Genomic DNA, 16,930 nt, shown 5'->3' on the forward strand with positions numbered 1-16,930 from the left:
GCGATTAATATTGGCTGACAGCTGACCAGAGAGAATGCTGTCTGTTTGGACCCAGTCTAACTCCCTGTCAGAGTGGATCAGAGGAGGCCAGTCATCTCACTACAAACGGACACTGGGCAGGCAGTGTTCCTAAGCTCCACTAAAGCTATGTCCACTCGAAAAAACAAAGGGCAGAAATCCAGCAATACCTCGGGACTGCTCCATTCTCAGTGCATGGCTAAACCTGGTCCAGGGCTGGCTTGTTAAGCGGCTTGGTACTGAAGTTTTTTTGTCCTTTCTCTCCCTAGCTAACTGCTTTCACGTTGTACGTGAGGAGCCAAGCTTCTCCCCCACCCCGGTGCCGTAAATGAGGAAAAAAGACATTCAAGAAATTCAGGAGCTGCTCCCCACGGATCCAGTTATCGATGAGTTTCTAAGATGTTTGTTAACCTACGCCAACCTTCATACTTTGGAGAAAAAGAGAGAAAGAAATGTTCTGGTTTACAGAGGCACACATTTTTGGGTTGGTGCATAGATGCTGTCTTTTTCCAGCTCCGTTTGGACAGATGCAGGCTGATCTGGGTTTCTCTGGGTCGGCTCAAGTGTGACGCTCACATGATGAATGGTGTGATACGCTTATGCTAACGTATAGAAGGACTATGGAAAAAGGCCCTGATCAGACAAACAGATGTGCATCCGGAAAAACTGTTTAATATCACCATTACTGCAATAAACTCAGAGTTCCACCAGCCCCTTTCTCAGGCTCCAGGATGGAAAGAGTTGAGCAACTGCAGGATGAGAAGGCGGTACCACACACACACACACAACTTACTGGAATTATGGCAATCAAATGCAAGGTCTGTTGACTGCAATTGAAAATGAATAATGCTTTTCAAAAGAATAATATGCCATTTAGCAGACGGTTTATCCAAAGCGACTTAGTCATGTGTGCATACATTTTACGTATCTAAGCAATAAGGCCCGAGGAGGTGTGGTATACGGCCAATATACCACGGGTAAGGAATGTTCTTAGGCACGCTGCTAAATGGAGTGCCTGGATACATGCCTTAGCCTTGGTATATTGGCCATGTAACACAAACCTTTGAGGTTCCTTATTGCTATATAAATTGGCTACCAATTTAATTAGACCAGTAAATAGTAATTTTTTGTCATACCCGTGGTATAAAGTCTGATATGGCTGTCAGCCAAATTAGCATTCAGGGCTCGAACCACCTGGTTTAGAATATGAATATATAGCAGCAATAAAATAACAGGAGAAAATGTTGAGCAACGAATACCACAATGAATACCGCAATGAGACCACAATGAGTACAACAATGAATACCGCAATGAGACCACAATGAGTACAACAATGAATACCACAATGCACCTACCGTAACTAAGGTGTTTTCCTACGGAAGGCAGGCTCAGTCTTGTGTGTGATTTCTGGGGCACAACTGGCTAAGGATTTAGGTGGCTGGGCAGCGATTAGGATGGGAAGCATGGCCAACAGCTGGGAATGCCCAAACGATGTCTATTTCCCACCATTACAAAAGAAAGATGGCCATCACACTAAAGCTCCTTTCTACGCCAGCAGCCATGTGACCTCTACAGTTAGCGATACATGGAGCCTATCTGATCAAACAGCAGATCATCAGACTAGTAGAAACCTAATTCAATATTTACAGACGGTCAGAGACGCCGCCTGTAAATCTTTTGAAACAGACCCGTCAGGCCTGGAATTGTGTACACTGGGAAGAGCCTTGCAATAGCTATAATCTAGTGTGAAGCAGTCAGGCCAAACGGGATAAAAACATCCCAATTGTGTTTCTCAGTCCTGGATGAAGGAATGACGTTTTCCTCAACGCTAATGCTCCAACAGAACACATAGTTTAACTAGTAGAAAGAAGAGGAAGGGAAACGCTACCAAGGTACACAATAGTACATTTTGGTAGACAGAAGGTGCTCTTTGGTAAAAGGGGTGAATTGGTCATCAAAAAGAAAGGAGTACCAAGGCTGCAGCCGAAACACATCGGATTTGTAAAACTTTGTTTCTTTTGAACATGCCATACAAATAAAGGCATTTTAATTAATTATATGAAGAGTGCCTTGGTCCTCCTTTCTTTTTGAGAACACATAGCTTGTAGGGTTAGCCAATACGGTTGTGGTGTCAGCTGTGCCATGTGTAATTACCTGTGTTTTTTAAAATAGAACAGTTATGAAGACAGGAGATGATTGTGGACTACATGAAAAAGAGGACCGAGCACCACTCCATTCTCATCGATGGGGCTGTGGTGGGAGTAGGTTGAGAGCTTCAACTTCCTTGGTGTCCACATCACCAACAAACTAACATGGTCCAAGCACACCAAGACAGTTGTGAAGAGGGCACAACAAAACCTATTCCCCCTCAGGAGACTGAAAAGATTTGGCATGGGTCCTCAGATCCTCAAAAGGTTCTACTGCTGCACCATCAAGAGCATCCTGACTGGTTGTATCATTGCCTGGTATGGCAACTGCTCGGCCTCCGACCGCTAAGGCACTACAGAGGGTAATGCGTATGGCCCAGTACATCACTGGGGCCAAGCTTCCTGCCATCCATGACCTCTATACCAGATGGTGTCAGAGGAAGGCCCTAAAAATGGTCAAAGACCCCAGCCACCCTAGTCATAGACTGTTCTCTCTTGCTACCACACGGCAAGTGGTACCGGAGCGCTAAGTCTAGTTCCAAGAGGCTTCTAAACAGCTTCTACCCCCAAGTCATTTGACTTCTGAACATCTAATGAAATGGCTACCCAGACTATTTGCTCTGCTCCCCCTTTCTTTTACACTGCTGCTACTCTCTGTTATTATCTATGCATAGTCAATTTAATAACTCTACCTACACGTACATATTACCTCGACTAACCGGTGCCCTCGCACACTGACTGTACATTTACTTTTTATTTTTTACCTTTAAAGTATTTTTATTGAAACTGCATTGTTGGTTAAGGGCTTGTAAAAACACATTTCACTGTAAGGTGAAACCTGTTGTATTTGGCGCATGTGACAATTACATTTGATTTGATTTGAGGTCCCATTGTGGCTGATACTGTATGTTTCATGAAACCAGGGAGCAATGGAACTTCTATCCAGCAAGTACTACCAATCTGTACATGGCACTGCATCTCACAACACTGGCTCTCACAGAAGCAGACTACACAGGGAGAATGTGTGTACAGCTTCTCAGACTAAATCAATATGGGTGGAAGAATGGTGTAAAGCAGGGGCTAACAAGCCTGTAACTCTATACATTAAATCTGTTAAGCATTTTTGGGGGAACAATAAATAACCTTAGCTGGTATTAACCTCTCACCCCATAACATTGGCTTGCCAAAGCAGCATTAACAAGGTAATGAGTTGTTCCTTCATACCATTACGCAACCACAAATAAGACTGGCCCATTTAAAGTGTGACATAACTATACAGGAAGAAACCCTTTAATATTTGGAGAAAGCTTGACCTTCTACACATATCACTTTCTTTGTCAACAGTCTCACTTCGCCGTCATAAAGTGTACATCGGCCAGCGCCACAGTACGGAAGGGCTCAAATGCTGAACATGTATCTCATCATGGAGTATGCACCCACAGTTGGAAGTTCAGTAAATAACTGTAATGCCTTGTAAGATGCTTGTTCCTTGAGAGTGGCTTGAGTGGATTTCTCCAGATAGACAATGAATTACAGGAACATGGTTGCCTGTGGTTGTGTTTCTTTGTATATGGAGAAAGTGAGTGTTTCTTTTTGTTTTCTGGACGTTTTACTGAGGGGGGGATTAGTGTTCATTTACAAACAGAGTTTTGGCAGCATGATGTGTTTATAGTGTCAAGTCTTTCCTACAGCTGACTCTAATAGGCAGTGAAAGCAGCAACCAGTCTGACATTAATGATGCTGCAGTGATTGGCACCCTATTAAGAATGCCATACGACAGCCTGGGCTTCCGTAGGTACAGCGGCAAAACTCGTCAACCCTTAAACAAAATAACAAACACACATTTATTTGTGGCACAAATCGTACCTTTCAAATTTGGAACTGAAGTCATACCCAGTCTGAGACCATACTGTACAGTCTAAGTTGGTAACCATGACAAGCCAATAGACACTTGAAGGTCCTCCCCTACTATATGTCACAGCTAGCAATTTGGTTAGTATATGGGTGAAGTTTGGAATTTGATTGACATTGTCCATAGCCATAGAGACAAGCGTTGATGCTTTGGTGTCCTCTTAGGACATCTCACAGAGGCAGTCATTGTTGCGAAACTAGTGTGTGGTCCCATTCGCATTCTTTTGGTCTTCTCTCTCTCATCAGTTAACATTTAATGAGACAGAAACAAGTGCTGACAAGTCTGTCCAATCAGTGGCTGAACTGAGTTGGCATTTCCTCATGATGTTCTGCTCTGACTGGCTGGCAGCTTGGTGGTGGGTCCAGTGAATGGGCTGTTCTCTTCTCACATCTCAGCCCTCGGACAGAGAGAGGAGACGGTTTGGCTCCTCCAACATATAAATCCCATCCCCTCTTTATTTGACTCCCAAACACAACTGCTAATCTTTATTCTTGTTAGTCACCATTGTCAAACAAATCTAAAACAGCATGAAATTCAGATCCTAGATTCAATAACAAAGACTAACTCTCTGAGTTCATCAATTTATGTATCGTCTTGTGGGAAAGCAGGCAGGGGCAAAGTATCTTAATGTAATGTGTTTAACGTAGTTGGCTTTTGGAAGGGTGTTTTGGAGATGAAATAACCTTGAACATTTCTAATACTTACAGTATTACAGAGATTCATTATGAGTTGGACAAGCTAAAGCTAAAGTGGAACAGGTTTCAGATGATTTTCAACCAAGGTATTGAGTTGCCCCTGAAATGAGTTTAAAATTAAAGGAAACAAATTATTATACATTTTCTGCGAACAATCATCTCATCTCTTTCAGACAGAGGTTAGCTTTCTATCTGTCATTCTTCCTTCCCACTCTTCTTTCTTTCGTTGTTTCCACCAGTGCATTTTTGGTCTTGAAGCATTCGTTTTTCCCACACTCTCCCCTGTCACACAGGCCGACCACAAAAATGCAGGACAGTGGAGAGTGTGAGGGGGCTCTGGAATTCTGCATGCAGAGGGTAAACACAGAAACTTCCAGGAAAAGACACACAGAGGAGCAAACAGTGCACCTACCCTGCCCTAACCTATCATCCCTTTGCCCTTAACTCTTCACTGCCCTCCCTCCCCTCTGACCGTGCCGTTTGTCCAGGAGAGCTCTCCTCACACATCAGCAGCATAACACAGCCACATCCCTCTGGCCTCAGCCACCACATCCCTCTGGCCTCTCCTGCTCCCTGGCTGGCCTCAACCGGCACATCCCTCTGGCCTCTCTTGCTCCCTGGCTGGCCTCAACTGCCACATCCCTCTGGCCTCTCCTGCTCCCTGGCTGGACTCAGCCGCCACATCCCTCTGGCCTCTCCTTCTCCCTGGCTGGACTCAGCCGCCACATCCCTCTGGCCTCTCCTTCTCCCTGGCTGGCCTCAGCCGCCACATCCCTTTGGTCTCTCCTGTTCCCTGGCTGGCCTCAACCGGCACATCCCTTTGGTCTCTCCTGCTCCCTGGTTGACCTCAGCCGCCACATCCCTTTGGTCTCTCCTGCTCCCTGGCTGGCCTCAACCGGCACATCCCTTTGGTCTCTCCTGCTCCCTGGTTGACCTCAGCCGCCACATCCCTTTGGTCTCTCCTGCTCCCTGGCTGGCCTCAACCGGCACATCCCTCTGGCCTCTCCTTCTCCCTGGCTGGCCTCAACCGGCACATCCCTTTGGTCTCTCCTGCTCCCTGGTTGACCTCAGCCGCCACATCCCTTTGGTCTCTCCTGCTCCCTGGCTGGCCTCAACCGGCACATCCCTTTGGTCTCTCCTGCTCCCTGGTTGACCTCAGCCGCCACATCCCTTTGGTCTCTCCTGCTCCCTGGCTGGCCTCAACCGGCACATCCCTTTGGTCTCTCCTGCTCCCTGGTTGACCTCAGCCGCCACATCCCTTTGGCCTCTCCTGCTCCCTGGTTGACCTCAGCCGCCACATCCCTTTGGTCTCTCCTGCTCCCTGGCTGGCCTCAGCCACCACATCCCTTTGGCCTCTCCTGCTCCCTGGCTGGCCTCCGCCGCCACATCAAAGCTGCCTCTGAGACGGCCACTCAGGCTTTGTGTCATTACCTAAATCCATGTAACCCTGATAAAAAGAAATTAACAAGGAACCTCTGATACAGACAGAAAGACAAGTGGCATGCACACTTGCCAGTCTCACACAGTAGGAGCAGACACATAGAGCAATGGCTTTACCATACAGTTCTATAAATATGCATACTTAGCAAAAAAAGACAACAACATCTAATGTCCAGGTCCTTATAAATCTCACTGATGCTAATACCAGAGTAGCACACAGCAGGACTGGGGAGGGGGGGGGCTCTGCAGAGTGACAGAGTTAGGACCACTGCGCCTCACAGGGGCTGGAGCCCTGTCCTCACACTGGGAGAGAGGAGCCCTCCACCAAGGCCATGTGCTTTAAACAAGCAGCCCTATCGCCGAGGTCTGCCATCGTTGTGTAATTTGGCCAGATGTTGGGTAATAAAGTCATACTGCAGCGTGGGAAACAGATGGCAGTTTCAGGCTCCGCTCCGTTTTCCCGATCCCTAACTTTTCTTTCTTTCTCTATTTTTCCTCCTCTCTTCTTCTGTTAATCTCCAAACAAAACAGGGTTTAAATGGCGCTCATAAATAGGGCCCTGCAGTTGAACCGCAATGTGTTTACTGAGCAGGCACAAATCAGGCCTGTGATGAGGTTGTTTACTGAACGGGCAGATACAGCCTGAAGCCAAGGGACTAGGACCGTACGCTTCACGCTTCAAGTAGTCTAACTCTCATTACCCTCACCACCACCTCCTCTTAAACTCTCTACTGCTGCTGGACCCTGGTTCACCCCTCCAGCACAGCTATAGTCCTCTAAACCCATTAGCCATCACACATACTGCATATTCATGGTCCAGTCAATGTGGTAATAATGAACTCTTTAGTGATAGAGTATTGAACAGCAGCATCCCAGTGCTGTGCTGTTGTGTGGTGTAGCGTGGTGTGAAGGCAGTTCTAGCTCCAGGTCTTACTTGTTGAGGCTCTGGATGGCTGGGGCCGAGGGGCCGTCACATGATAGGGTGGCATCATGGCCTGAGCAGCCAACATGGTCTAGGGAGCAAAAAAAACAACACTTTTAGCGTCAGATTCAGTGTCCAGTAAGTTATAAGGACATGACAGTTGTGAGGATTTATAGAATAGGGCATATTATGTACACTATATCAACAAAAGTTGCTGACAGGTGTATAAAATCAAGCACACAGCCATGCAATCTCAACAGACAAACATTGAAGTAGAATGGCCCATACTAAAGAGCTCAGTGACATTCAACATGGCACCGTCATAGGATGCCAACTTCCCAACAAGTCAGTTTTTCACATTTCTGCCCTGCTAGAGCTACCCCAGTCAACTGTAAGTGCTGTTATTGTGAAGTGGAAACATCTAGAAACAACAACGACTCAGCCGTGAAGTGGTATGCCACACATGCTTACAGAATGGGATCGCCGACTTCTGAAGCCCGTAGAACGTAAAAATCATCTGTCCTCGGTTACAACCCTCCCTACCGAGTTCCAAACTGCCTCTGGAAGCAACGTCAGCACAAGAACACAAGAACTGGGTTTCCATTGGCCAAGTAGCCGCACACAAGCCTAAGATTACCATGCACAATGCCAAGCGTCGGCTGGAGTGGTGTAAAGCTTGTCGCCTTTGGACTCCGGAGCAGTGGAAACGCGTTCTTTGGAGTGATGAATCACTTCAGAGCTGTTGCGGTCATGAAGGCAGTCAAATTCCACGTGATAGTTAGGTGTCATGACTCTCCTGTGAGGATCCAAAGATCAGGTTTACAATGGATCTGACTTCCACCAGACCCCTCTCACCTGCAGAGGGGAGGAGGGATTTATGTGGGGTTTTTATGACACCTCACGCCCGGTCGTAAATTGTTTGCAGCAGAGGACTCTTTTTTTGGTCTTCAGTAGGGGTGATTGGAATCTCTTTGTTACAGAGACGTTTTGCCGCCCAAAAACTCTTAACGTCCAAAAGTGAACACCGGGACAATATTTTTAACATCCAAATGTGGGGAATGATGAGAGATGGAATATGGGAAATTAATGTCTATTTTTTGACGTCATTAAAAATGGTATAAAAATTACATTACAAAATATTGTACCTTGAAGAGTTCACACTGTATGTTAGGTTTTCATCCTTTATGTTGTGTAGGAAATACCAGGGATGAAGAAAATATTTTTGTTAAGACAGGAATGTGATTTTAGTTTTCTAATGAGATCATAGTTTTGATGATACTTTGCAAAGTAAGTAGCCATGCCAGAGGGAGCTCAGAGAGCGTGTCAGCATGACGGAAATGCCCCCTTTTTACAAGATTTTATAAAGGATGAGTTGAGAAATAACATATCAGACCAGAAGGACTCAAGCTGCAGCTTAGGTCTCCATTGGTTACAACCCTGAAAATCAACACGAGGTGAAGACGACAAAGTAGCCTCTCTAACAAACAAGCTGTTCTAAGAACTGTATCTAAGAAAGTCAATTTAAGTAAGACCATCCTGTTACTCTCTTCAAAACATTGTTGACGACACTGCTCTCATCACCCCATTGGGGATCATCGACCTGGCTGATTAGCTGTCTTCAGAGGACCATTCTTCTCTAACGGGTGAAAGTAAACACCATCCTGTTATTCTGCTAAAGACTACACGACAAGGCATTAAAGCCACGGACAACTAAGAAGAAGGACATTGTGACCTCTTGTGGACAATCAGAGCTTTACACTTAGAGTTTGGGAGAAGGCCCAATGGTAACCTTTTCACGAAGGCCTGGGTCCAACAGAGATACACGACAAAGGAAGACATTCAAACACGTAAATACATTCATTAGTTCTTTAGCCCAAACAGGCGGCGGTTCGGGACAAAGTATTATGATTACTGTGAGCATAGTCCAAGTGTATAAGTTTGTATCTCTTTCTTTCTCCTTTTGTTCCTCTCTACTCCTCCCTCTTTTGATAAACAAGCAGTCATGCAGTTGTTAGTCTGCTAGGGACCGGTTTCCATCGTATTAAGTTTCTAATCAATAACCTATACCGTGTGTGTATCCTGTGTTATCCTTTAGTTAGTTAGTAAATAAACAACTAAATAAATTTGTGTGGTTCGGAATGATCAGTAAAGCTGGGGTTTGAGCAAATGCAAGGAGTATGCGACGTTCAGAATTATGAGACTGATATGAGGTAATGATTAATAAATTACTTATCGATATTTGTCTTATAGAGTTTATTCGGGAGATGGTAACTCGTTAAACAACTTCTTCAGTGGTGCCCCAAATCCAAATGTGTTGATTGTTACATGATTAATTGAATCGAGTAACAACTAAACATAGTTAGTTGATTCGATACTTAACAGTCATCAGATTAATGAAAGTCAAGTCACAGGCTCTGTGCTGCTGCTGGTCATTAGTAGCCTACCAAACTTGCTAACTGCCTGGTACTCAGCACTTTATTGTCCCTCTAATCACTCTGACATCAATGCAAATGTGTTCGAAAATCTAATTAAACACTTCATGATAGACTGAGTTCATGTTGCGCAACATTTCTATAGGCTATGCAATTGTGCGAGAAAATGGCCTTTACTACAAAGAGGATCCCATCAGCTTTCTATAGGCTAGACCTACTATATTTATTTCTCAACATTCCTAATATTAAGCCCATTGTTTATCTTTACAACAGGTATATGGCCTACCTGGCTGGCACAAAACAATTTTCACACATATATGATTTAGTATTGTCACAAGTGTAGAGAGGAGTAGGCAGGAGGCTGTCGCAGGTTTAGAACTACTGAATTCATTAAAGCACTATATACACTGTATATATAAAAGTGGGACGAAACCCAAAGTGCAAAATAATAAAGTACTCAGGAAATAGTAGGAGATATTCCTCTCAGGAAAACAAGCAACATTTACAATGACCGACAAAGTAAAATGACAGAGGGAGTATAAGGTGCCTTGCGAAAGTATTCGGCCCCCTTGAACTTTGCGACCTTTTGCCACATTTCAGGCTTCAAACATAAAGATATAAAACTGTATTTTTTTGTGAAGAATCAACAACAAGTGGGACACAATCATGAAGTGGAACGACATTTATTGGATATTTCAAACTTTTTTAACAAATCAAAAACGGAAAAATTGGGCGTGCAAAATTATTCAGCCCCCTTAAGTTAATACTTTGTAGCGCCACCTTTTGCTGCGATTACAGCTGTAAGTTGCTTGGGGTATGTCTCTATCAGTTTTGCACATCGAGAGACTGACATTTTTTCCCATTCCTCCTTGCAAAACAGCTCGAGCTCAGTGAGGTTGGATGGACAGCATTTGTGAACAGCAGTTTTCAGTTCTTTCCACAGATTCTCGATTGGATTCAGGTCTGGACTTTGACTTGGCCATTCTAACACCTGGATATGTTTATTTTTGAACCATTCCATTGTAGATTATGCTTTATGTTTTGGATCATTGTCTTGTTGGAAGACAAATCTCCGTCCCAGTCTCAGGTCTTTTGCAGACTCCATCAGGTTTTCTTCCAGAATGGTCCTGTATTTGGCTCCATCCATCTTCCCATCAATTTTAACCATCTTCCCTGTCCCTGCTGAAGAAAAGCAGGCCCAAACCATGATGCTGCCACCACCATGTTTGACAGTGGGGATGGTGTGTTCAGGGTGTTGCTTTTACGCCAAACATAACGTTTTGCATTGTTGCCAAAAAGTTCAATTTTGATTTCATCTGACCAGAGCACCTTCTTCCACATGTTTGGTGTGTCTCCCAGGTGGCTTGTGGCAAACCTTAAACAACACTTTTTATGGATATCTTTAAGAAATGGCTTTCTTCTTGCCACTCTTCCATAAAGGCCAGATTTGTGCAATATACGACTGATTGTTGTCCTATGGACAGAGTCTCCCACCTCAGCTGTAGATCTCTGCAGTTCATCCAGAGTGATCATGGGCCTCTTGGCTGCATCTCTGATCAGTCTTCTCCTTGTATGAGCTGAAAGTTTAGAGGGACGGCCAGGTCTTGGTAGATTTGCAGTGGTCTGATACTTCTTCCATTTCAATATTATCGCTTGCACAGTGCTCCTTGGGATGTTTAAAGCTTGGGAAATATTTTTGTATCCAAATCTGGCTTTAAACTTCTTCACAACAGTATCTCGGACCTGCCTGGTGTGTTCCTTGTTCTTCATGATGCTCTCTGCGCTTTTAATGGACCTCTGAGACTATCACAGTGCAGGTGCATTTATACGGAGACTTGATTACACACAGGTGGATTGTATTTATCATCATTAGTCATTTAGGTCAACATTGGATCTTTCAGAGATCCTCACTGAACTTCTGGAGAGAGTTTGCTGCACTGAAAGTAAAGGGGCTGAATAATTTTGCACGCCCAATTTTTCAGCTTTTGATTTGTTAAAAAAGTTTGATATATCCAATAAATGTCGTTCCACTTCATGATTTTGTCCCACTTGTTGTTGATTCTTCACAAAAAAATACAGTTTTATATCTTTATGTTTGAAGCCTGAAATGTGGCAAAAGGTCGCAAAGTTCAAGGGGGCCGAATACTTTCGCAAGGCACTGTATATACAATAATAGAGTGGGGATTGGAACCAGGTGTGTGTAATGATGACAAGACAAGTCCGGGGTTGATGAGTGTAGGGCGTTTGCCAGCAGCAGCTAGAAGGCCAGCGACACCGAACGCGTGAGCTGGACAGGAGGGAGAGCCAAAGTGAAGTCTGGTGTGACAAGTATATGTAAAGACAAAATTAAATCAAGAATAGTCTGATTGGTGATATTAGCCTATCACCTGTGAATTATATATCACTTGTGAATGATGCCCAGCATAAGAATCTGCCTTTTATTTTGTGCGGCTTTTTCGAATCATAGTAGCACACCTCATGTAGCCTAGCCCTATATGTTTTGATAAGGTTTGTATCACAACTAAGCACATTAATCCGCTTTACGATGGGTTTAGAGCCTAACTGGCATACATAAGCAGCGTGTAAGTTTCAAGTTTGGGGAAGATAATTTTCACCACAAAAATGCACCTGTTTTCCTGCTAATGGAGCATTTGTGCTTATAGCCTACTACCTACCATGTGTGCATTGCTGCGCTTATAATGTGAAGAAATAGCCTAATAGTTTTGCAACATTTTAAGCAAAATGTTCTGATCTGTTGCATCATCCACATTGCGTCAGACAGAAAAAAATGGGGATGCTAGTGGTTGTATTAATTTGGGATCGATTGCATCCCACAACTGTCCCAGACTATGTTTGGAATATTTATTTCTCGCAAAGAATAGGTTGACTTTTGTACTATGGGGGATAGTAGATTGACATAGGCTAGTGCTTTTGCTGTTCGTTAGGCCTACTCATCTTGTTGGCTGATGAAAAGTGAATGTGGACAGTTCTTCCAATATCTTCAATATGCACCTCGGAATTGGATAAGGACACACACAGATGGGTCCCCGATGTGTCTGTCTTCACTTGTAGCCTGTGAGAAAGACCCGATCACGTGATGGACAGCCATGTGAGTGAGAGTTACTTTGGAGCGTGCAGCACTCAGGCATAAGGACACACCGCAGCACTCGGGCATAAGGGCACACCGCAGCACTCGGGCATAAGGGCACACCGCAGCACTCGGGCATAAGGGCACACCGCAGCACTCGGGCATTAAGGGCACACCGCAGCACTCGGGCATAAGGGCACACCGCAGCACTCGGGCATAAGGGCACACCGCAGCACTCGGGCATAAGGGCACACCGCAGCACTCGGGCCACTGACTGCAAAAGGCATGGATTACGGCCACAAAGGGGATGCCGCATTGGAATTCGAGGCATTAGACTTTTTAACTAGCGGTCAATTACCATGAGAACGACAGTTATTTGCTTGACAATCCCCGGCTGACAAAATTTTACGACCGCCACAGCCCTAATCACGCTTCACCATCTGCCAGTCCGACAGATGAATCTGGGTTTGGCGGATGCCAGGAGAATGCTACCTGCCCGAATGCATAGTGCCAACTGTAAAAATTTGGTCGAGCAGGAATAATGGTCTGGGGCTGTTTTTCATGATTTGGGCTAGGCCCCTTAGTTCCCGTGAAGGTCAATATTAACGCTACAGCATACATTGACATTCTAGACAATTCTGTGCTCCCAACTTTGTGGCAACAGTTTGGAGTAGGCCCTTTCCTGTTTCAGCATGACAATGCCCATGTGCACAAAGCGAGGTCCATACAGAAGTGGTTTGTCAAGATCGGTGTGGAAGAACTTGACTGGCCTGCACAGAGCCCTGACCTCAACCTCATCGAACACTTTTGGGATGAATTGGAACGCCGACTGAGAGCTAAGCCTAATCGCCCAAGATCAGTGCCTGACCTCATTAATGCTCCTGTGGCTGAATGGAAGCAAGTCCCCGCAGCAATTTTTCACCTTCTAGTGGAAAGCCTTCCCAGAAGAGTGGATGCTGTTATAGCAGTAAAGGGGGACCAACTCTATGTTAATGCCCATGATTTTGGAATAAGACGTTCGACAAGCAGGTGTCAACATACTTTAGGTGGTTAGGTACACTACATGACCTATCAGGGATGGGAAAACCTATCAAAATTGTAAATGTTCTCAGTACAACAATAAAAGGATCAGACTTTGATTTAAGTACAAAAAAGTTCTGCCTTCCAGGTCACATAAGGTAAATTATCACAGATTTAAAAGACAACTACATCAATTAGCTTTGAAAAAAGTGACATCCTTTATCAAAACACGCTCTACATATTTTGAAGTTGGACGCAGTGCAACACATAGTTGTTTAGACAAGACTTATCTTTAATGACTTCTAGAGACCAGGTAAACAACATGTTCCTCCTGACAATATTTAAGAGGTACCTTTGCTTGTGTTGCTGGGGAATGCTTCACGGACATTCCTTCCACATCTCATGTCTATGCTATTTTCTCTGCCACTTTATATATCTATCTAACAACCTAATGGTTTTCCAGCTTCCCAGCATAGGATTTCAAAGGGCCGGCAGCTTGACAGGGAATATTTTGATGTAATTTCTGTGTTGATAAATGAGAAGCTGAATTTCCAGGTTGGAGGGTCTGCGGCTGTGCAGCAGTTGAGCAGGGCCAGGGAGGGCACCTTTCTTTGGTTGCCAGGTGGCCCCAGGCCAAGCCTGTAGAGGAGCCTCGCAGTCTGCACCCAGTAACTGGAACACGGAGTAGATCACCGGAACAGCACATGCGCACACACGTACACACACAGCTCCCCTGGACACACACACGTTTTTGTGTTCAGTTAAGCCAAATACTTAAATCAATTCTCCCGTAAGGCCACAAGGCAGCGGAGGTGAGTGCATGGATGTAGAGAGTATTTGTTTCAATAAGACCAAAACCCTTGATGCTTTTTCACATCATTACAGAGCAGGGTCAAGGCATTGACTTATTTTCTGACCAATTGAGGGACACAGGAGGGTTTACTGGGCAATTCAACTCTGAGTCCAAGACATGAATGAGCTTTAAAGCCATGGAACACATGGAAAAGCTACAGGATTTCAGGGCATCTGTTAGTATAGACTCCTATTCAGGTCAAGCTGGCAAGAGTGACTGAGGATCAGAGCGGGTGAATCAGAGAGAGGAGATTAAAAGGAGGGTTCCCTGATTGGGTAGTGACTCATTGCGCACAGTAACCCCTCCCATGAGCTCAGTAAAGGGCTCATGGGAGGGGTTACTCGAGGTCAGAACAACAGGTTGGGTCTCTCTATCTCTCAATGGTGTTCCCTTCATGGCATATGATTACACACAGCAATTAATGCTGCAAACCATTTCCTGCAATTTAGCATCACAATCAGGGTTAGAGGTGGGCCATGCTCTTCCCCAGTCCCTACCTGGTAATGGTGGATGGATGGATACTGTGTGGCTGGCTGTGGGTTGGTGTGACTTGGTGAACTGGTAAACTGTGCTCAATCAGAGAGCTGGTAATTGGAGTGGATGGAAGGGGAATGGACAAGAGCTGGGGGGGATCACTTTCACAGAGAGCCTTGTGTAACACAGACAGTCTGGGCCAAGAAAAATATCACCTCAATTGCATTAATTAGACCCAACCTGGACCCCAAAATGATTTGAGAGCAACTGCATTAAAACATTTTTTAAATGATGCGCGTATCCAATCATCCCACCCCGAAAGCCGACGTCTTTCCCCAGCCTCCACGCCGCCTTGTCCACAGAACGACTACAACAAATGCTGCAAGAAGAATAAACACACATTTCCTGTTTGCTTTGACAGGATCCACTTTCAAAGCAAACATACAGAAAAACCAAGAACCTATCTGTTTTCTCAGTGTCAAAATAACTGTCAAGTAACCCAAAGCTCTCAGTTTAATTTCCTTCAGCAAATGGCAGAAATCACATCTGTCATGACGACTAGTCAAGCATGACTAATAGGTTTTGTAACTATGAAGGTTTCGAATAGTTAAATGTCAGGGTTGAAATGCAAACCAAAATGAATGTAGAATCTGATATGAACTGGTATTAGACTTTTTATTCGCTGTCGAATCAGTGACGGGGCCTCACCAGAGCCCTTGTGGACAGCCAGCCTTGATTACTCACCTTCCAATATAAGCACAGCCAGCAGTAGACTCAGCAGAACAAATAGTTCTCTTAGTGTGAAAATTCATGTTTGCTTTCAAGGAACGAGCTCCCTGTGAGGATGTTCCCACTGGACACCATTTTGTTCGGCGTTTGGAGGAGAAATTCCCAGAATAGCTTTGCAAACGCTAACTTCAAGGCTTTTTTCCACGAGTGATTTGGGACCTTTTTACAGAACCTTTGGACAGTATCCTCATTGCTTAACAAAAACAAGCAGTTGATATTGCCCAGACAAAAAGAGATGAGGGTTTTCCTGATTTATAATCCAATAGTAATCAAATGCCCAGCTAAGTGTTTACATATATGCTTTATTTGAGTAAGAGTAAAACATCAAGGGAGGAAAAGGGATAAATTGCAACTTCTAATGTTTCTCTGAACCCCAATCAGAGAAAATCACAAAAAGTCTCAAATGGTTTTGGCACAAAGCTGAACACAGGTTCCAATTGTGTGCAGCTTTCAGCCCAGTCAGAGAAGGAGAGTTTCTAATGCATGCTCACCACACTGTATATAGTCTAGCAGCGTTTATAATCTGGGTCTACCTGAACATGAGGTTTTCCATGCTCAGCCTGTGGTTTACAGAAGGACAAGGTCTCATTTTATTGGGCTGAATAGTCCCAAGGCAACCAGAACTACACTGTTGTCTCTCATAGCTTAAGCCACGAATAGCAGTAATCTTTTTCTCTAAACTCCACAACCTGAGTTACCCTATCATCCAGTCCGTGATTTTGTGGTATGCAGCTCACTGACCTGGTGGAGGGTGTGGCTCTGGACCAACAGAGGGACTGGAACTTCTGCTGCTGCAGGATGGGAAACTGGAGCTGGTATCTGCCTGGAGTGGGATGCTGCTGGGGACTGACACCTCTCAACCAGGTTGTAGGGTCTCTTGGTTTCCCCATCCCAAAGACCCCCTTCATCTCGCAACTGCCTGAGGCTATGGGAGCAGAGGAAATTAGATCAAAGATAGTTCCAAAGTTTATGTGTACCGTATGCTTGACAAATTAAGAGTGCTTTTTCTGATGAAAAAAGTCAGGCTCAGACAGCAGCGGAACAGAAAAAACACTGCTGTAGGTTAGTCAAGTGAGTACTTAGGCCTTCTACCATCTTCTCATTGTCAGTCACTTGACCATGCAACCAAGACCCGAATGT

General features: G+C 44.7%; 1 protein-coding gene across 1 annotated transcript in view; it reads right to left on the minus strand.

Moving 5' to 3' along the window:
* LOC149972101 (uncharacterized) overlaps positions 1–16,930 on the minus strand; it is a 76,946-nt gene that overhangs the window by 22,201 nt on the left and 37,815 nt on the right. Inside the window, exons 4-5 of the mRNA XM_090219311.1 lie at positions 16,532–16,715; positions 7,147–7,225 (exon numbers count right to left, since the gene is read on the minus strand). Coding sequence (XP_090075437.1) covers positions 7,147–7,225; positions 16,532–16,715 — 263 coding nt within the window. The remainder of the gene's footprint in view (positions 1–7,146; positions 7,226–16,531; positions 16,716–16,930) is intronic.

This window comes from Oncorhynchus mykiss, chromosome 25 (assembly GCF_057628025.1).
Source record: "Oncorhynchus mykiss isolate SJ-2025 chromosome 25, ASM5762802v1, whole genome shotgun sequence".
Taxonomy (NCBI): Eukaryota; Metazoa; Chordata; class Actinopteri; order Salmoniformes; family Salmonidae; genus Oncorhynchus; species Oncorhynchus mykiss.